This window comes from Mauremys mutica, chromosome 4, assembly GCF_020497125.1.
Source record: "Mauremys mutica isolate MM-2020 ecotype Southern chromosome 4, ASM2049712v1, whole genome shotgun sequence".
Classification (NCBI taxonomy): Eukaryota; Metazoa; Chordata; order Testudines; family Geoemydidae; genus Mauremys; species Mauremys mutica.
The window spans coordinates 135,056,347-135,076,162 of NC_059075.1; the positions used below are offsets into that span (position 1 = coordinate 135,056,347).

Sequence of the window (19,816 nt, forward strand, 5' to 3'; positions counted from 1 at the left end):
CCTTGGTCCTATTTGTCCCCAGCCTCTGGAAAGGATTGAGCGGGGCTCCCTCAGCAGTGTCCCGAGAGCTGCCTTGGGAACACCAGGCCATTGGTGCAAAATCCCAGGCGTCCTGGAAACAAGCCAGATCTAGAGCAACGTGCAAAGGTCTCTAGCTGTGGCTCTAGCTACCCGCTCACCCGTTGCCCTCAGAGCCAACCGAGCTGTCCCTTGGTGGTGTGGGGGGTTTGGATTACCTGGTTCTCATGGCAGGGTCCCTGGCAATATTCCGTCAAAGTCTCCAGGGTCTGCGTGATAAGGGCCACGTTGTATTCATTGATGTAGAGGCCCAGCAGGCCCAGCCCCCCCGTGGTGCTGCCGCACATGATGTCCAGGAACTGCAGCGTCTCACACACCAGGTTGTAGTTGGTCTTATTGTTCTGACACCGGAGGAAGTTCTGTAAAACAAACCTCCCGGCTAAAATCTCCAGTCTCTGCATCCCCCCTTCGCTGGCTCTCTCTTCTCCAGGGAAGCCAGCGGGGTGTGGGTCAGGGCAGAATTTGGTACTATGCCCCCTACATAATGTTTGGCCGTGGGTGTGATCAGAGCTGTAACGGGGGCATCGAGCATGTCTAGCCCAATGCCATTTAACTACAGATACAGACAGTGACCAGGACCTAGTACAATAACAACACACAAGGCTTATCTAGCGCTTTGCTTCTATAGATCGCAAAGCATTTACAAAGCAGGTCAGTATCATGGGGAAACCGAGGCACGGGGAGGGGAAGCGGCTTGTCCAAAGTCACCCAGCAGGCAAGTTGCAAAGCCAGGAATAGCACCCAGGTCTCCTGAGTCCCACCGCTCTGCCCAGTGAGCCAAACGTCGCCCCAGCACCGCTGCTTACGAACCTGGAGGTCCCGGTTGTGGTTTTCGCAGAGCAACTGCAGGAACCGAAGAATAGGCTCCATGATCAAGATCGACATCCCCATCTCATTGCTCTGGCTTCGCTCGCCAGTGTCGTGGCCCTTTCGAAACCCAATGGCCATGGGGTGCCGAGATGGGGCGTGGGACAGCATGAAGGTTCCTCGTCCTAAAGGGAAATCCAGTCTCTATTACTGTCATACCCAGGAACTATGGTTGCCTACCCAGAGAGAAGCACTCAAGGGGGACAAACACATCCCCTGCTGGCTACCTGGATGCGGCCAGCTTGTATGCATCTTCAGGCTGGCTACCTAGAGAGCCTGCCTCTGGCTAGATCAGGATCCTACTGCTAGTCACTGTAACCCTGCCCTAGGGTTAGCGTGTCTATGGGTAGGGTACTTGGAGCTAGGGTTCGGCTCACATAGGTAGATATGGTCCCTGCCCCACAGAACTGACAACTGTACCCTCCCTTCTCATTTACCCTTGGTGCCAGGGTCAGGGATGTCTTTGTCCTCCCGGGGCTTGTTCCCAATGTCACTCATGTTCACCGACACGATGGACTTGGTCTCCTGCTGCGCCTTCTTCATGCGATCATGCAACACTTTGAAGAACTTCTCACACTTCTTGTCACTCGTCATCAGGTTATAAAACGATTTCTGGGCAGAGAGGGAGGGGTGGAGGAAGCAAGACAAGAAGCAAAAATTTCCCCAGCTGCCTCTGGGATTTGTCTCTCCCACTAAGCCTGGAGTTTCGAAAGAGCTGGATAGTTTCACGACCAATAGTATCTGCAGTAATACAGCTATGGTTAGGGTGACCACTTCTCACGCTTCAGGGCACGAGCTGGTCGACCACAGGGGTCAGGAAGAAATTCCTGCCCCTGCCTATAGCTTTGCACACTATAAAAGAGTTTTCATTATCTTCTACAACATCAAAGTACTGGGCATTGAAGGAAGCAGGATACCAGACTGAACAGACCAGTGATCTGGCTGAGTAAACCCAGTGCTCCACTACTTTCTTTTCTCATCACTGAGATGTCAATCAGGGTCGCTGACCAAGTCAAATCTCAAGGGCAGGGCCATTCTCATGCAATCCCCCTAGTCAAGTCCCAGGAAATAACAATCCTTTTGGCGTACAGGGAATAGATAATTCACATCCCCTTTCTTCCCTCCCTCATCCCACCCTCTAATATACGCTGAGCTTTAACTATCAAGGAAATCCAGGGGTAGAACCTGAAAAACACAAGCTGTAGCCAGTTCAGCATCCTGGACCCTAGACTCATCTTGGGTGATCTCACTAATCTGCATCCACGTTTCCATCAACAAAGGGTTCGAAATAGCAAATATAACCCCCTCACTACTAGACTGAGAGCTGCAGCATCCTGTTATTTAAGAACTACCCAGCAGAGGGCGCCAGTGTTGCTTTAGAAAGCTGACTACAGTAGAGTCATAGGAATCTTGCACCCCATAGCTTCTCAGGAGCTTTAGACTGGAAATGTTAATCAGCCAGCGATTTCTGGTTTGCCGAGGGACACAGAGTGAGCAGCCTGTCTCGTGGCATTTTATTACATCTGCCTTGGCCAGAACCACTAAATGCAGGGATGGGCCAATATCCTACGGAGACACTTTTTTCAAACTCTCAAATGCAGCATTCACTCCAGTGAGAGCTTTAGAGAAAGCTTTGCATTCACACAAACCGAACCCTCTCTCCTAAGTCCTCCATGTCCACTCTCCCCAGGGCTGGTGCACACGCTGGGAATGCAGGACTATCCCCAGACCTGTATCTCTGTGTTGCCTCCGTCCAGCAGCCGGATGGCTAAGAGGATGCTCTCCTGGAAAATCTTCTCGTTTTTGGTGTTCATGATAAGGTCCGACACTAGCTTGGTGGCCCCTTCTCTGTCCAGCCGGCACTGGATGGCAGCAATGACTGACCAGTCCTGGTCTTGGCCTATGCACAGAAGAACACGAGAGGTAAGAATGGGAGTGAGCGGCAACATTGGGCAGGCGCAGCAGTGAATACTACAGCCAAGCTAAGGAACAGAGGGTGGACTTTGGGTCGAGGCACCGAGCTGCCACAGATTCCCTGTGTGACCCTGGAAAAGTCGCTTGGTGCCTCAGTTTCCCCATCTGCAAAATGGGGATAGTGCTACTGCCCTAACTCACAGGGGCGAGTCATTAACATTTGCAAAGCCCTTTCGCACTACGGCCACAGGGTCCTACAACTCCCTAGAACGGATCAGTGGAAGGACGGGACTGAAAACTCCACTTCCAGAGGACCCGCGGCTATTTCCCTGCTTCTGGTCAGGGCTGACCTCAGGGAAGCGAGGCTGATTCACACCAGGTGACGATGTGGTCCCCTATCCTAACGGTTTGAAATGCAGAAGCCCGAGGCGCATAGGTGAGCCTCAGACGAGACAGGGAAGGAAACCAGCGCAGAGGGGAGACAAGGACACCAAGTTGCTCACCACCCCCAGTCGTGTCGACGATCTCCCCTTTGGAACTCAACTTCTTGTTCTGCAGGTAGTTACTCACGAGCATTTTTCTCAGCGTGTTTCCCTGACGTGAGAAATAAACACAGTGAGTCTGCACTGAAGTGGCAACCCGCCCTACAGCTGCATAAGGTCCTGCATGTGCCGCGTGAAAGGCTGGGGCGTGGGTGAAAGCGGAGTGTCTGCAAACCCCAGAGATGCGACTCCACCGACTGTAATGCGGAGTCACTCCCGATTGACCCCGAGGCGAGGGAGAGGGGAAGCAAGCCTGACGATTGTACGGAAAGGCAAACGGGAGCCGGATGGTGGAGAAAAGAGGCACCAGACTGAGGGGTTATTGTGGGTATCCTGACCGTGGTACTCACCCTGTCCCCATATTTGTTCCTCTTCATGAGCATCTGCTGCAGCGTCCTCAGGACTCGGATGCACAGCTTCTCCTCGCTCTCCATCAGGTCCTTAGTGTGCTGGACCAGCCTGGCCAAACACAGCAAGAACCCATCAGTTCCTTCTGCACCCTGAGCCGTCCCATCCTCTGCCTCCACCTTCTCCTCCTTCCTCCCGTGGGTTCACACACATCCCACCGCCACACACGGGGGAGAGCAGAGGAGGGACCGACCCTTTCCAGCTGGATGCTGGGATTAGAGGTGGCTGTGAGGCTACCCCCACCCCACTCCCTTACTTGGACAGGAAGCCCCCGCTCTCGCAGCGCTGGTAGGCATCGGTCCCCTCCATAAAGAGCAGCTCCGGGCGGTGCAGAACATCCACCAGGACAGACACTTCAGCTTCCACCAGGGGTTTGAACCGTTCTTCCAGGGCATTGATGATGTCCTACAAAGCACAACACCGTCAGGGTTGAGCCCAGTCCTCGCGTGCACCTGCTAGGCCAGACTGGGCCCACGAGGCACTGGCCTGTGATGGGAACGGGGCAGAGCTGCACCGGCTTGCAGGAACTCCTGGATGGATCAGGCCCTAAGTCTGGAGCGGGTAAACCGACTGCCTCCTCCTTTCGGAGGCTGCTGCATGCAGGCTCCTCTGCAAGGTGGCACACGGGGGGCAAAGCCACAGGGTCTGCGTCCTCTCTGGCCCTTTGGAAGTTGGGGGCAGTCAGGAGAGGACAGGGACTGCATCGTGCTTGGGCGCGGGCGTGGCCTGCGTGAAAGGAGCTGGTGGCAGTCTCAGCCGACAGGACCAGAATCAAATGGGCTGGGCAGGCTGACCCAGAGGGAGGTCCCTGCAGCTTAGGGGCGTGGGCAGGAGACACTGCTGCTGTTCGAATCTATCGGGAGTCCCCAGTACCATTAGTGCCCCGCCCCCACGTGATTTCACAGGGAGCCAGGACCCCCCCACCCTGCCCCCAGGAAAGGGCTCCCCCCAGCCCACACCTGCAGCTTCTCAATGATGTTTTTGTAGTCCCACTGGTTGGGCGGGGCCAAGCCGCGGGGGAAGGTCCGCGTGGCTGTCTTGTAGCTGGAAGCGCTCCGCTGCAAGGTGCTGGTGGAGCTGCTGTTCAGCAGGGAGCTGACGTGGGCATCGAGGTCCATGGGCAGCGCGATGGAGCGGCTCTTGGCTGAAAGCAGAACAGGCTCAGCTGGAGCACGGAGGGCGGAGCTCTGCGCCACACCGCCCGCTGCGCGGTGGATCCAGACATGGCCTGGCTTGGGCTGCTCCGCAGGCCGAGTGCCTGGCACGCCCAGTGCTATTAGGTCGGTCACTACCCTAACCAGGAGCAAAGCAACCTGTGCTGTTGCTTCCCCAGGTCAGTTCAGTGCTCAGCCCACATCCTGCATCCATATGACCCCCAAACTCGAATACATTTATTCCCCCATCCCCCTGAGAAGGAAGGGAAATAGCATTGCCCTCCTTAGGCGCAGAGAGATTAAACAACATGTCCAAAAATCACGTTCAGTTCCCAGCTCCCCACATCGCAGCCCAGCACCTTTGCCACTAAACCAGCCTCTCCCCTCTGTGACCCATCAGCATTTATAGCCCTCCTCAAGAGTTAGACAGCAGCTGACAGGATGAGGGTCAAAGACTTAAGGGAAACCGGCATAAGTTCCAGCTTTATTTCAGGCCTCATCAGCAGCTGGAAATACCAGGAATCTCCTGAGACATCCTGGTCTCCTTAGGTTCCCAGCCCATGTTAAATGGGTCCAAGAGACCTAGATGAGAAGCCAACGTTTAGAGGGTGTTCTCCAAGCCACACCTCTGTGTTTTTAGAGGCTGGTCATTAGACATGCAGCCTCAGGCCCAGGAAGCACCTGCCAGATCTCGCCCAGCTCCTGCTCGGCCAGCTGCCTGGTACATGCACAGTCAGAGCAGGATGGAGTCTCCAGATCAATGGAGTAGCCTCCCAACACTGCCTTACCCTGGTATACACCCTACCTCCATCACATCAGCCCCAGCAGCTAAATCCCTGAACCCCCCTGTCCTGAGCACTGAGCGATCGCCACACGGTCCCCTTAGCACCTTACCAACCATGGCCAGGGTACGGATACAGGCCTCCACCGAAGTCTTGTGGTGCTGCTGTAGCCAGGGGCACTCCAGGAGCCTCATGGTGGACTGGAGGAGCTGCACGACAATAGTCTGGTGGGTCTGCAAGAGACGGGAGGCAGGTCCTTATCTGGGCCCATGGTGTGTGCTCTTATCAGACCCATCACTGCTGCTGGTGCTTCTTACAGGCCCCTGCTAGGGGAGAGTGGCTGGCCGGTCAGCGAGGGCGCTAACCGATGACACTTCTCCCTCTATCTTGGTAGGATTCAGGGTTAACCTCCTGGCCAAGTCCAGCCTCGGAGCAAGGCTGTTTTGGTTCCCAGGGCCCTTACGCAGCCTGCCTCCTCTTTCAGTTCACACTGGGGTCTCCCTGAGCTCTGCTTTGAGTTTGAGGGACCGCTCCAGTTGCTGAGTTTGACCAGGTTTCAGTTCACTCCCCCAAAAATTTTAGTATGGGTGGTACCTTAGCCATCAACACAACCCAGTCAGGGGTCTGCCCTCTGCGAGACCCCTTCGGCCCCACTGAGCTCTGCCCCTCAGTACCACCCCAAGCTCTGCTGCCCATCCCACAAACTCCACCAGCCCCTGTCCCCTTTGCCTTCCCTCGGCTTGTTTCTAAGTTTCCTGAGCTTCTCTGCACACCAGGCCTGTGTCTCAGGTAGGGAAGGAAACCCCTCAGCAGTTCTGAGCTGGTTTCTGGGTCTCCCAGCCCACTTCAGGGCGAGGCTCCTCCCCACATCAGTGCTCCTGACACTCTAGAAGGAGGATCTGGCCAGACCCCTGCCACACTCGGCCACTGTAGGCTGGGGCGGGTTTGGCTCTATGATCCAGAGACATCCATCCCTGATGGCAACAGAAGAGGTGAGATCCTCGGGCTGATGCTGAGGGTCAGTGACTCTTGAGCCATCTGCAACTTCCAGGTTACAGATGGCACCTCTCTCGGCCAGGGCCCTCAGCCTCTTGCTGTGCTCGATTCTGGAAAGGCCCCTAGTTACCTGCAAGGAAGTGCTGTTCTCCGAGAAGGGGGAGCTGAAGAAGGCATTGATGGTGTCCAGCACCACGGTGAGCACGTACTTCTCCAGGGCGGGGTCCGTCAGACGCTTCTCTCGCTTCTTACACATCTGCAGGGAAGGAGACACCGGGTCGTTGCACCCCGAGGGTGGGAGCACACACTGGTACAAGTGCAACACCGACATGCACACACCCAGCAGAGCTGGGGGGACCCACGTGGCAGAGGGCATCCTGAGGGGCACTCCCTACCCAGCACCTGCTCCCTGGGCTCCCAGGGGCCAGCTGTGCCCTGGAGAAGGCTCTGTACTGCTGCAGAGTGGATGTGTCAGCCCCCCCTGATGGCACAGCAGGGACAGTACGGCGTGGAGCAGCTCCTTGTTACGCAGAACACGGGTGCCACGGAGCACTGTCCCAGACATGCCCATCCTGCTCCCAGTGCTACAGCACGCTGGGCTCTAGCTATCTCCAGCTCCTTGGACGGCTCCTCTCACCATGGGACCCAGCCTGCACCGCTGCTTCGAGGTTGCTGAGAAAGCTAGTGGACAGGGGCGGCTCTAGACCCCAGCGCGCCAAGCAGGCGCGTGGGGCGGCCCTTTCCCGGGGGGGCGGCATTTGGCTCCGGTGGACCTGCCGCCGGCATGCCGGGGGCAGGTCCACCGGAGCCCGGGACGAGCAGACCTGCCGCAGGCATGACTGCGGCGGGTCCCCTCTTCCCGCGGCTCCGGTTGAGCTCCCGCAGGCATGCCAGCGGCGGGTCCACCGGAGCCGCGGGACCACGGCACCCGCCGCAGTCATGCCTACGGCAGGTCCGCTCATCCCGGGCTCCGGTCGACCTGCCGCAGGCATGCCTGCGGGAGCTCAACCGGACCCGCGGGACCGGGGAAGGGCGGCGCGGCGCACCGCGCTGCTTGGGGCAGCCTGATTTCTAGAGCCGCCCCTGCTAGTGGAGCATCCAGCGACTTTCATCTCCTGGTGTCCACCCTCCCAAGGGAGAACTGTCAGTGGGACTCTCCACCCCATTCCCCACCCCAGGATCCACTCCAGGCCCCGTCCCCCACCGTGGCCATGTCGAGGGTGAAGTTCTCAAAGAGAGTCCAGATGTGGTTGCTGGTGTAGATCTCCTTCATTTCCACCTCGGTGTCCACGTAGCAATGGTTGACGAAGTTCACGTAGGCCATCTTCACCTGCAGGGGCAGAGTGGGACGGGACAGGGGGGAGGGGGGAGGGAATTCAGTCCCTATACGAGGCCGTGGAGGGCAGCAAGGCAAACAGCCCCCGGTGGTACAATCAGCCTCCCTGCTGCCCCGTGCCCTTCGAACGACGACTGCCCCCTGAGGGACGGAGGGGCACAAGAGGGCTTCAGCTCAAAGCACTGCAGCCGAATACCCACACGATCTTGGTGGCAGGAGCTCTGAACTCCCCAGCGCAAATCTCGCTTTCCACCAGCCAAGAGGTGGGACAAACCACAAGTCAGACCCCCTTCCCCAGCCTGCCTCGTCCCCCCTCCTTGTGTGTGTTTCTCGCTCCCTCCTTTTGTTCTCCTGCTTTCCCCCCTCCACTAGCACAGCATTCCTCCCCCTTCCTCATACCACCATTAGGAGGCCTCAGTCCCCTGCTTCCACCTCCTGTCTCTCGCCACCAGCCCCTTCTCTCTCCAATGCACCCACGGCTATGAGTTCCCCCTGCCCATCTCCCCGGCTCTATGAGTTGGTGGCAGCGCCGCTCTCCCCAGCACCTCGGTGATGCAGTCCTCGTGCGTCACCACCCGCACAATGTCCTCCAGCGGCAGCAGGGACGTGCACTTGATCTCCGTGTAGACGTTCTTGCCCTCGGCACAGGCGGCCAGCAGGTCCACCAAGGAGATGTGGTACACGAGGGGGCTGTTCTCCTCCACCCCTTCCCGGGCCGCTGTCATCATCTCCAGCATGGTGGCCAGCGACGCCTTGTCATTGTAGAAGACCACCACGTCGTCCCCAGCATTGGTGAGCTGTGGGGAAGGAGCAAAGGTCATGGATCCGTGGCAGAGGGGATGGAAAAGCCTTGCAAGGCAACAGCCAGCTTCCCCCACAAACACAGCCACAAAGGGGCCACTGAGGGATTAAAGGACAGTACGTTTACAATGGAAATAGGGCATTTTCCAACACAGAACAGAAAATCCCAACCTGTGGAACTCCCTGCTGCAGGATATTACTAAGGCAAGCAGCTTAAAAACAGACTAGGTGTAAAGGCAAGTATTCTTAAAGACTGCCACTGACTTTGGGAGCCCAACATGAGACATGTAAGGCCTGATTTTCAACAGTGCAAATTCAGCTGCGTGACCCTGCCCCCGCAATGATGGAAATGGTGCAAGCAACAACTGTGAGCGTGGGTGTTAGCATGGTTTCAGATGTAGTGCGGACAGAGCCTTCTACGGGTAAGAACAGCATCTCTTCAGGCTGGGGTGAAATTATAAGGGTTCTTGTCCCGCTTTCCACTTCTCTGCCAAAGGATGGTGCTTTCGAGAGCGCAGTGCCCCCTAGCAACCAGCTGGGGCCCTGGGATCAGCACAGGCATCTGCTGAGCCCCCACCCTGCTCCCCGAGACAGCCCTGCTTCTCTGACTGGGTCTGTCTATACCCCTCAACCCTCCCGCCCTTCCACACCAAGGGGAGGGAGCTCTCACCTCCGTCATGATCATGTCCTGGCACTTCTTGACGTACTTGCCCTCCGCCTTGATGATGCTGTGCAGGAAGTCGAGGTACTGCACGTGGCGGCCGTGCGTGGCCAGGCAGTGGACGAAGTGCTGCAGCACCGTCTCGTTAATCTCCGAGCACAGCTGGTAGTTGTTCAGGAAGATGTGCTGCATCGTCTCGGCCTCCAGGAGCTGCCGGGGAGCGAGCGGCACCTGCGTGAGGCTGTGGGGCTACGCAGAGCCCCCAAACGCCCAGGTACACTCCCAGCTCCCCCTGCCCCCCCATTTTCTCTCCTTCTTGCAGGTATGTCTCCTCCCTTCTGTGTCTCTCCCTCCTTTGTCCATGCTCTCCAAACACACTCCCCTCTCCTGGACCACTACCCCGCTACCCACCCGCTGGGCCTTCGCAGCCCTTAGCCCAAGTAACCACCCCCGACAATCCTGCAGGGCTGGTTAGAACTTTCCTCCTCCCCTGTTCTGGTCGGGGGGGGTGAGGGGGTGCTTTGCCACTCTCTAGCAATCGCCACATTTATTTGTTGGCTTTTCCATCAGCTTTCCTAGCATCTGAGCCTCCCAGACCTTAGTGACTTAGCCTCACAAAACCCGTTAGGCAAGGATGCATCCCCAGCCCCATTTCACAGATGGGGAAACTGAGACACTGAGGGCGGTGAAGTGACTTGCCCAAGTTCATACAGCAAGCGAGGGGCTGAGCCACGAATTGAACCCAGGTTTCTAAGCTCCAGTCTAGTGCCTTTATCGCAAGGCCACCCTTCTAGAGAGCAAGCACTCTCACGTGAAATGTTAGTGAACTATCCAGGACTGGCCAGCGGAGTAGAGAGACCACGGTGGCCTAGATGACCTACCAGAATTGGTCTCTTCCATCTCTATTGTCTATGAATCCCCATCTATCCCCCAACCCACTCCTTTGGCCCCATGTTGAGCTCTCCCATGGTGGGGAGGCTCCTCTCTTACCCCAGGGGTGAGGAACAAGTTGAGATGTTTGTGCAGAAGGGCCTGGTTTCCTTGGTTCCCAGCGCAGAACTTCTGTAGGAACTGGTGGGTGTATTTCAGAATCTCCAGCATCTTTGCATCACCCTGAGCAAAGGGGAAACAGAGAAGAACATGAGTTCTTGGGGGAGGAGCTCAGGAATTCTACCCAGGAGACATCCTAAGCCTTGAGAAGCACAAGGACGCCCCTCCCAAGATGGTATTTCCTAGGGTTACATTGTGGCATATCAAAGAACAAATCAATTGGGTTTGACGGCACCGAGAAAGTTTCTGCATCCGCAGCTGGGTCAAGGAAGAAATCTCACCCACTGGACACTATTGTGCAGACAGGTGTATTGGGCCTGTGCTGAGGCACGCTGCTGTAGATGGCTCCTCGGTCCATTCCTGTCTGGTAGGCTGACGTTATGCCATAGGACCCTGTATTACACTTAGAAGACCTCTCGGGGTCCCTTCCAGTCCTACGATTCAATGATCGGTGATTCCCGTATACAGACCTTTCCCCATAATGCATTTTGCAAGGGTGGGTAAGAGTTGTGTGTCCCCATTTTACAGAGAAGGGCACTGAGGCCTAGGGAGATGAAGTGACTTGCCCAGGGTCATGCAGTGAGTCAGTAGCCAAACTGAGAAGAGAACCCCGGAGTCCCAGCAGCCAGTTTACTGCTCTAGCTACTAGACATGCTGCCTCCGGGCATCCAGTATGTAGGAAATCACTGGCAAACCCAGCGCAGCATAGACTGAGCAACTGACCCCTGCGCTGAGATATTCCAGCGGCTTGAACGTGCACTGGGACTGCTGCCTTCGACTCCCATCCATCCCATCCCATCCCATCCCCGCCCTGCTTCCCACTCTCCCACCTTCTCGTAGGGGATCTGCAGCAGATCCAGCATCACTTTGTGGGCGTCCATGTTCTTCATCAGGCGTTGCTGCTTCTTGCGCACCTGCTCACCCACCCCGCACATTTTATTGAGCCGCTCCAGGATCTGGAGAGGGAACCCCGCCCCCAAAGCAAAAGAGAAGAGGAATGAGCGTTAGAACACACACGGCAGGACGCAGCCCTACGCTGGCCCCAGCGAGCAGGGCCGCCCAGAGGATTCAGGGGGCCTGGGGCAAAGCAATTTCGGGGGCCCCTTTCCATAAAAAAAAAAGTTGCAATACTATAGAATACTGTATTCTCGTGGGGGCCCCTGTGGGGCCCGGGGCCTGAGGCAAATTGCCCCACTTCCCTCCCCCCCTCCCCCCCCCCGGGCAGCCCTGCCAGCGAGGCCGTCTGAGATGCGTGAACAGGCCTGTCCTAGCCCTGAATTCTAGAGTTAGGACCCTGGGTGCTCTCTAGCCAAGCTACCAGAGTGACATCCTGTCTGGGAACACGCTGCCTCAGGCTACTTGCAGATACATTCCATCCCCCAGGAGATCAAAGGCACGTTTGTTCTCCTGTCGCCTCCTCTGAGCCCAGCTTCCACAAGAGGGAGGCCAGCCTTGACTGAGTACGCTGCTCTCAGCTTCCCTGGTGTAAAACCAGAGCCAGTTCACTGAGCACAGTGGTGTCATGCTGCATTTACATCGGCGTCTCTAAGAATCCGGCCCATGATCCGCCAGGCTGCCAAATGGAAGGTGTCCCATTACATATGGGCAGCTGAGATCTCGCTTTTCCCCCCTGCACCAACATCTGCAGCCCCAGCTGGCAGGCTACACAGCCAGGCCCTGCCTCGCATTCATGACCCTTCAGGCAGGAAAAGATTAGAATGTCACCCCACCAGCAGTTACGACCCTGGCTGCAGAACAGCAGCTGGGATTGTCCTGGAAGCCCTGCAAAATGTTGGGTCAAGTCTCTCCCAGGCTTACGCACTTAAAGTCATTGGGCTGCGTGGGTGAGACAGAGGGGAGAACAGGCCCCTTTGTGTCCAACTATGCAAGGGAGAGTCAATTCCATAGCGCAACTCACCAAGCAGAATAGCAAAAATTAGCACAGGGCCTCAATCAACTGAGAAACCTTCACGTCCAGCAACTTGAGTCTGGTGTCTGATTCACAAATCCCCGTGTCCCTCCTAGTGCAGTGTGAGCCCTGGGTCTCATTCATAAATCCTTGTGTCCTCCTAGTGCAGAGTGTGAGCCCTGGGTCTCATTCATAAATCCTTGTGTTCTTCCTAGTGCAAAGTGTGAGCCCTGGGTCTCATTCATAAATCTCTGTGTTCTTCCTAATGCAGAGTGACAGTCCTGTGTGTCATTCACAAATCCTCACCTCTCTCCCTTAGCACAAGCCCTGCCTTTTACTTTTATTGCACAGGGTTTGATGACTTCATAGGGCTCTCCCTGCACTAAGCTTTTAAGTGTAAGCCCGAGTCTCGCATGTCTTTGCACGCAAGCTGCCAGCTCCAGCCCAAACTTTGCACAAGTCCCTTATCCATGGTGCAAGACGCTGTATGTAACACCATGAAGACAACTCCAGTCCAACATTCCCTGCTGACCTGGCTAGCTCAGGCAGTCCCACTGCACAGCTGGCTGGTGCTATGCGATGTTACCAGAGACCTATTAGCTGTTACTTACCCCTTTGACTATCTTGTAATTCTCGCTGCTCTTCTCTTCAGGGGTACTGACCTCCTCATCTGCAGTGTGCTACAAAGGGAAGGAAAGAGAGGAACATCTCTCAGTACAAAAAGAGACACCCCAATAATAATGGGGGATTTCAGCTATCCCATATTGACTGAGTACATGACACCTAGGGTGACCAGACAGCAAGTGTGAAAAATCGGGATGTGGGTGAGGGGTAATAGGAGCCTATATAAGAAAGAGACCCCAAAATCAGGACTGTCCCTATAAAATTGGGACATCTGGTCACCCTAATGGCACCTCAGGATGGGATAGAATACCTAGTCACCATTAATGACTGCTTCTTGGAGCAGCTAGTCCTGGAACCCGCAAGGGGAGAGGCAATTCTCGATTTAGTCCCAAATGGAGCATGGGATCTGGACCAAGAAGCAAATATCGCTGAACTGCTTGGTAATAATAGCGACCAGAATGTAATTAAATGTAACATTCCTGTAGGGGGTAAAATACCAAAGAACCCCATCACAGTAGCATTTAACTTCAAAAAGGGGAACTACACAAAAAAGAGGAAGCTAGTTAAATGGAAATTACAGAGAAGAGTCACAAGAGTGAAATGCCTGCAAGCTGCAAGGAAACTATTTAAAAACACCATAACAGAGGCCCAAACTAAATGTATACCTCAAATAAAAAAAAAAAGCAGTAAGAGGACCAAAAACAAAATGCCACCCTGGCTAAACAACAGAGTATAAGAGGCGGTTAGTGGCAAAAAGATATTCTTTAAAAATTGGAAATCAAATCCTACTGAAGCATATAGAAAGGACCTGGCATGTCAAGTGGTAAAAATATAATTTGGCAGGCCAAAAAAAGCATTTGAAGCAAACTAGCAAAAGACACAAAAGCTACCAGCAAGAAAATGTTTAAATACATCAGAAGCAGGAAGCCTGCCAGACAATGATGGGGCCCCAGGACTATCGAGGTGCTAAAAGAGCACTCAAGGAAGACAATGCTGTTGTGGAGAACTAAATGAATTCTTTGCATCTGAATTCATTGAAGAGGATGTGGGGGAGATTCCCACGCCTGAGCCATTCTTCTTAGGTAACAAACCTGAGGAACTGTCCCAGTTGAGGTGTCTATAGAAGAGGTATTGGAACAAATCGATAAATTAAGAGTAATGTCACGCTAATTTTTATAAAAGGCTCCAGAGGCAAACCTGGCAATTAGCCTAACTTCAGTACCAGGCAAATTGATTGAAACTACAGTAAAGAACAGAGACAGAGATGAACACAATATGTTGGGGAAGAGTCAACTCAGCTTCTGTAAAGGGAAATCATCCCTCACCAGTCTATTCGAATTCTTTGCGGGTGTCATCAAGCACGTGAACAAGAGTGATCCAGTTGCTACGGGATACTTGGACTTTCAGCAGATCTCTGACAAGGTTCCACACCCGCCAGTTTCCCCAGCAGCAGCTGCCTTACTGCACTGAATGCCTCACTAACACCCGTCTCTGACATGCTCGATTCAGGGGGCTGAACCCAGAGGCCACTGAGAGGCAATATCCTTCAGTTACTGGCCTGAGCTGGATTTGAACCAATGACAGAGGTGTCTGTATCCAGCCCCTCCCCTGCAATCTGGAGAGCTGCTCAGGTTCTTACCTCTTTCTTCTCCTTCTTGGGCTCTTCCCCTGCATCCTCCCCCTTGGGGCTGCCCTTCTTGTCCACCCAGAGTTCAGATTTCTCCACCATCATGCGCAGCTTGTCGAGCTCAGACTTTATCACCTTGTAGTTCTCAACATCCTGAGCCGAGATCAGGAGCTGGACCTGCAACGCGAGGAGAACCTCAGCTCCTTCCGCTCACTGAGGAACCGGTGTGCAATGAAAAACCAAGCATGGGTGTCCATCTGCCTTCTCCTCACTCAGCTCTCTGCTTCCCCCGCTTCAGTCCAGAAGGCACAGGGGTGGCTGTGGCTGAAACAGCCGATTAGAAGCTACTTTTATGGCACTATCAGGCCTGGGAGTGATTCTGTTACCCAACCCTGAGCATCCGCCTCCCACAGATGAGGATCTCTAGACCACTTAGACTTGATTCCTGCATGGCATGGCAAGGATCTGCAGCCTCCCTACTAGAGCAGGTTAAGGAAGGAACTGCACCAATGGGACTTCCTTTAGCTGGCACAGATCTGGGCATTCCACCAAGCACCTTTTCTTGGTGCCAAATGCTGCGGACAGGCGCCAGCTAGCAGCTGGACTGACCTCACCCGCTCATTTCACACTACATTCAGATGCACTCAACCTTTGCTCACTGCCAGCCTGGCTGGATTTAGTTTCACACCTAGTGTAACCTATTTACAACCCTCTCAGCCAACTGCACCCCAGGTGCGGGCCAGGACTTGAGAGAGGATCTGGGACACCCGGGCTGCTCCCCAGCAGTGTTACCTGTTTAAAGGTGTGCAGCACCTCCTGCCTCTGGCTAAAGTGTTTGAAGAGGAGCTGGAGGGAGCCGGAGACAAGCGGGGGATAGTTGTGCATCGTCAGGTGGATCAGCACACGGAGAAACATCCTCCCTCCTTCATCATCCACCTCTAACATGCTGCTCGACTTCCTGAAGCCAAGGGGAAAGACCATGACGTGAGTAACAATCAATAAGGACTCTCTCAGGCTTTGTGCTGGCCCTGAGCTCCTTATGGCTGATAAGGGTTCCTGGTAGCCTTTATGGTAGCCCCAGGCCACCCACATTCTCTGCTCCCTGTGGCTTTCAGCCTCCAGCAATCCACCTCTTCACAGGAGAGCGGGACTTATCTACAGCGAATAGCAAAGGACAGATTAATTTTCCACTGGAAAGAAGGGACTGAGGCACTTACCCGACCCCAAACATGGCCTCTGCCAGCTCGCCTATTCTCTCCAGGTTCATCGCTGCATCTGAAAGAAGAGAAAGCAAAGGGACCATCAGCAGGGAGTTCAACACCCTCCCTGCACCAATGGAAGGTGACAACGAATCCAGGCGAGGCAGAAACTCCTAGGGAAACAGTCTCAACCCCAATCCAGGGAGGGGAAAGGGGTTTCCTGCCCTGCTGAACTCCGAATGGACTGGGTTATCTCTAGGTCGTCACAAGGCTGTTCATCAGCGTGGTACCTGAGCAGTCACCACGGTATCCACATATTCTTTTCCTCCACTGCCTTAAGCACCTTCCTCAGTAGTTCTACGGTGAGCCACTGGCCACTGCTACATGCACACATGTCCTGCTGCTATTTCATTGGGGGGACAGAGCATATGGGAAGCGGGGAGGGAGGGGTCACCACCTTTATCCTTGGGCTTACAGGGAAGAGCTTACAACAACAGAAGGGAGTGGGGAGAAAATCGGCAAAAGGAAAGAGGAGCCAGGGAAGGAGGATGCAGACTTTTATTATTGAGCTGATACTAGGTACCACGCCTTAGAAACACCACAGTGAAAGTGTCTGTGCCCTTAATTTCCTTCAACCTCCATCTCCTCCAAGCAAAAGCCTCCCAAACCGCTACTAGGCCCTGGCACCAAACAATCAATAGATCCAACCCAGCCCATTCAGTGCAGCACGTAACCCTCTCCATCTGCTAAGAGAGTTTATCAGAGCCATATAGTGCTATTCAGGGTGTTCCCAATAATGAGCTGGTATTTAACATGTCATATGTGGCCCTTTAAATCTAAGCTGCACTGGAGACTGGCACTGCTGGTAGAGAGCAAAAGGGATGGAGAGACAGTTACTTGTGGAGTCGAAGGCTGGAGCTGTCCCATCGGCGCTGCTGTCCTGCATGGGGTAGACTTCTATGAACTCCTTCTTGAAGACGGAGAGCAGGTAGGAGATCCTGTAGTCCAGCCGCACGTTCAGGATGAACTGGGGAGCAGCATGGGCAGAAGGAGTGTAGAAGTGAATCCCCCACCATGGAAACAGCCCTCTTCAAAGTGCTGCAGCTTCCCGGCCCCCGCTCCCCATCTTCCCCTCCGACCACCCCAGCCCTGCATTAACCAGAGGCCAGCGGCACTGGTCCATAGCAGAAGTCCACGGGAACCTGCAGCTTCCTTATTTCATTTGTTCCCTCCCTCTGAGCTTCATGCACCAGCTTTTCCACCACCATGGGCGCCCACCTTCAAGATCTCCAAGATCTTCAGCTTGGTCTCCATCACAACGATGTTTTCGTTCTCTATGGTCCTCTCCCGGTCCGTGGGCTCAGAGGCCGCCACGGTGCCGAGGCTTGGGCCACTGAAGATGGACTGCTTCCGGCTCAGGACCATGGTGGACATCATCTGGCCAACACCCTGGATGGACTTCCGTACGTTCTTCCCTAGGGAAGCACCCACGGTTGGCAGGAGGCTCATGTGTGAGGCCAGCTTTAATACACTGAGGGGGCTAGAGTTGGGCTTCTAAGTCCACCTTGGGGCTGGCATAAGAGCCCACCCAAACTTCCACTAACCTGGAAACTGCTTTAATTTTATTGGAGGATAAATGGGGAGGCTGATTATTCATCTGGCATGTCCTTGCATTTCTTACTTACTATTGCTGGCCAAATTCCTAGCTCCTCCCCGACAACCTGAGAGGGGTCAAGCTCTTGCTAACCCCTGTCTCTCAGGCTTGGTCTACACTACAGAGTTAGGTCGACATAAGGCTTGATGTCAGTGTCGACACTACAGCCTTGCTCCCACCAATGTACGTGCCCTACTACACCAACATCATAACTCCATCTCCACGAGAGGCCTAGGGCTTATGTCGATGAAGTTAGGGCGACCTTACATTGGCAGTTGGTTGTCATTCTTGTCAATTTCACTGCCATGACATTGACAAGCCAGCTCCCCACTCCCCAGCAAGTCTCTGCTCCAAGCCAGGCTGCCACCCAGGCTCTCAGTTTTGGCTGCCGCCTGGGCTCCCCACTGCCCGCTGGGAGCCCTGCTGCCCACCATGGTCCCGGCGCCCGGCTCCCCACTGGGAGCACGGCAGCCAACCGGGCTCCAAGTGCTCAGCTACCCATCAGAGGCGAGAAGCCCTGGGTGACTTCCCCGCTGCTCCCAGCTGTGAGCGCAGAGGCGAGAAGCTCCAGGTAGCTGCCCCCCCTCTCCCGGATGGGAGCACTTCCAGAGACAGTCAGGCTCACCAGTTTGAGTTGAGGTCATCAATGAACTGAGACAGTTCAGAGAAGCAGATGCTTACAGGCCAGCCATGGAGCCTTACCCGCCATATCCTCATTGTACATGGTCTGCATCATGAGCTGAGGATTCTGGACACAGTCTATGATACCCAGCAGAGTCCGCGTCAGGCGCAGCAGCTCACTGAAGCTGTAGAAGCCAAAGTAGATGAGGTTGTGGGCGAGACTGACCACCTGCAGGAAGGACAGAAAGACTCCAGATCTCTCCCACACCCCATGAGCAGACGAGGAATATAACCGTACAGGGTAAGGACTCCCAAGATGGCTGCCCAGTCTGCCGTGGCAATTGGCCATTCCAAGATGGCGGCCCAGTTTGCGCTAAGAATTGGCAGTTCCAAGATGGTCGCCCACGGTGTGACTAGACTGGCCGCCAAGTTTTCGCAGGGCCCCTGTACAGCAGTGAGATGTGGCCTCCTTGCCTCTTTGAGGGAATAAGGCCCATGCTGTGCTAAAATGCCCTCACTCAGGGTTGCTTCAAAGCTCTGACGAATGCCTCCTCCCCAGCAGGGCCAGCGCAGGTTTCTCACCTCAAAGGTGAGCTTGTTCTTCTCCTCGTTGGCGAAGGGCACCGCCTCGCTCACCACGTTGTTGAGATAATCCTCCACGAACTCCATGGTGCTGGCAAACTTGTTCTTCTTGTCGTCCCGGGAGTCATTCAGGTTGGAGTCGTAGCTGCAAAGGGGAGGAGAGATGCAGTGAGCCAGCAGGAGATGGGCCAAGTCTTCCCTCAATGCCCCAGCCCCTCAAGTGCCTCTCTCGAGGAGGAGGAGCCCCAGCCTCGCTCTCCAGAAGGGCAGCACGTTGTGCCAGATGCAGTTCTGTGCATCAGACGGACAGGCCCGGAGGGCAGCGCCCTCTCCCCACAAAACCCTGGCCGGCAGCAGCAGGGGTGAGTGTCCCCGTAACCCTGGCCTCGAAAGAGAGAGAGGAAAGCTCAGTCTCCAAAGCTCATTGAGTCACTGGCCTTGAGGGCTGATCAGCGCCAGTTGTGCTGGTGGTTCTTTTAAGGTTTGGGGGGCTTTGCCTGCGAGGAGGCCTGGCTAAGACCTGCCAGACCCATTCCACATGTGCCCCCCCCCCCCCGCCTGCCTTCAGTATGGCCATTCGGTCAGTAATGACACAAGTTGGATCTGAGCCAGGGATCTATAGGATGTGATGGTCTGGAATCCCCCATGCCACCCTCTTCCCGGTGAGAAGCACCAGTTTGCCTCACTCTTTGATGGTGATGGCGGTGGGGATCTCCGTCCACAGCCGTGCAAACTTCACGGGCATCACCAGCTCCTGGGGGTCCCGGTCCACATGCACGTGCAGCATGAGGTGGCAGAAGGAGGCCCGGAGGTCAAAGGGCAGCATCTCGTCCGCCATGCAGAGGAAGATGAGATCCACCCCCAGCTGCTTGGAGATCTCTTTGATCGCCAGGTACTGGCGGTCCAGGCACATGCGGGCAAACAGCTTCAGCTGATACCTGTTTGGGGCCAACCGGGGGTGAGAACGCAGGAGGGCAGGGAGGAAGAGACACAGAGAAGGAGATGGGGAAG

The 19,816-nt window shown here is 55.2% G+C and overlaps 1 protein-coding gene across 5 annotated transcripts in view; it reads right to left on the reverse strand.

Moving 5' to 3' along the window:
• Positions 1-19,816, reverse strand: part of ITPR3 (inositol 1,4,5-trisphosphate receptor type 3) — a 109,791-nt gene that overhangs the window by 17,135 nt on the left and 72,840 nt on the right. For all 5 annotated transcript variants that reach the window (XM_045013909.1, XM_045013907.1, XM_045013908.1 and 2 more), the window contains 24 exons: positions 19,492-19,743; positions 18,806-18,950; positions 18,305-18,452; positions 17,227-17,423; positions 16,846-16,975; positions 15,967-16,024; positions 15,542-15,707; positions 14,762-14,926; positions 13,110-13,178; positions 11,420-11,545; positions 10,530-10,652; positions 9,549-9,749; positions 8,623-8,874; positions 7,946-8,071; positions 6,872-6,997; positions 5,858-5,978; positions 4,769-4,953; positions 4,066-4,214; positions 3,752-3,860; positions 3,363-3,453; positions 2,676-2,845; positions 1,383-1,557; positions 889-1,070; positions 237-437 (listed from right to left, as the gene is read on the reverse strand). In XM_045013909.1, coding sequence (XP_044869844.1) covers positions 237-437; positions 889-1,070; positions 1,383-1,557; positions 2,676-2,845; positions 3,363-3,453; positions 3,752-3,860; positions 4,066-4,214; positions 4,769-4,953; positions 5,858-5,978; positions 6,872-6,997; positions 7,946-8,071; positions 8,623-8,874; positions 9,549-9,749; positions 10,530-10,652; positions 11,420-11,545; positions 13,110-13,178; positions 14,762-14,926; positions 15,542-15,707; positions 15,967-16,024; positions 16,846-16,975; positions 17,227-17,423; positions 18,305-18,452; positions 18,806-18,950; positions 19,492-19,743 — 3,667 coding nt within the window. The remainder of the gene's footprint in view (positions 1-236; positions 438-888; positions 1,071-1,382; positions 1,558-2,675; positions 2,846-3,362; positions 3,454-3,751; positions 3,861-4,065; positions 4,215-4,768; positions 4,954-5,857; positions 5,979-6,871; positions 6,998-7,945; positions 8,072-8,622; positions 8,875-9,548; positions 9,750-10,529; positions 10,653-11,419; positions 11,546-13,109; positions 13,179-14,761; positions 14,927-15,541; positions 15,708-15,966; positions 16,025-16,845; positions 16,976-17,226; positions 17,424-18,304; positions 18,453-18,805; positions 18,951-19,491; positions 19,744-19,816) is intronic.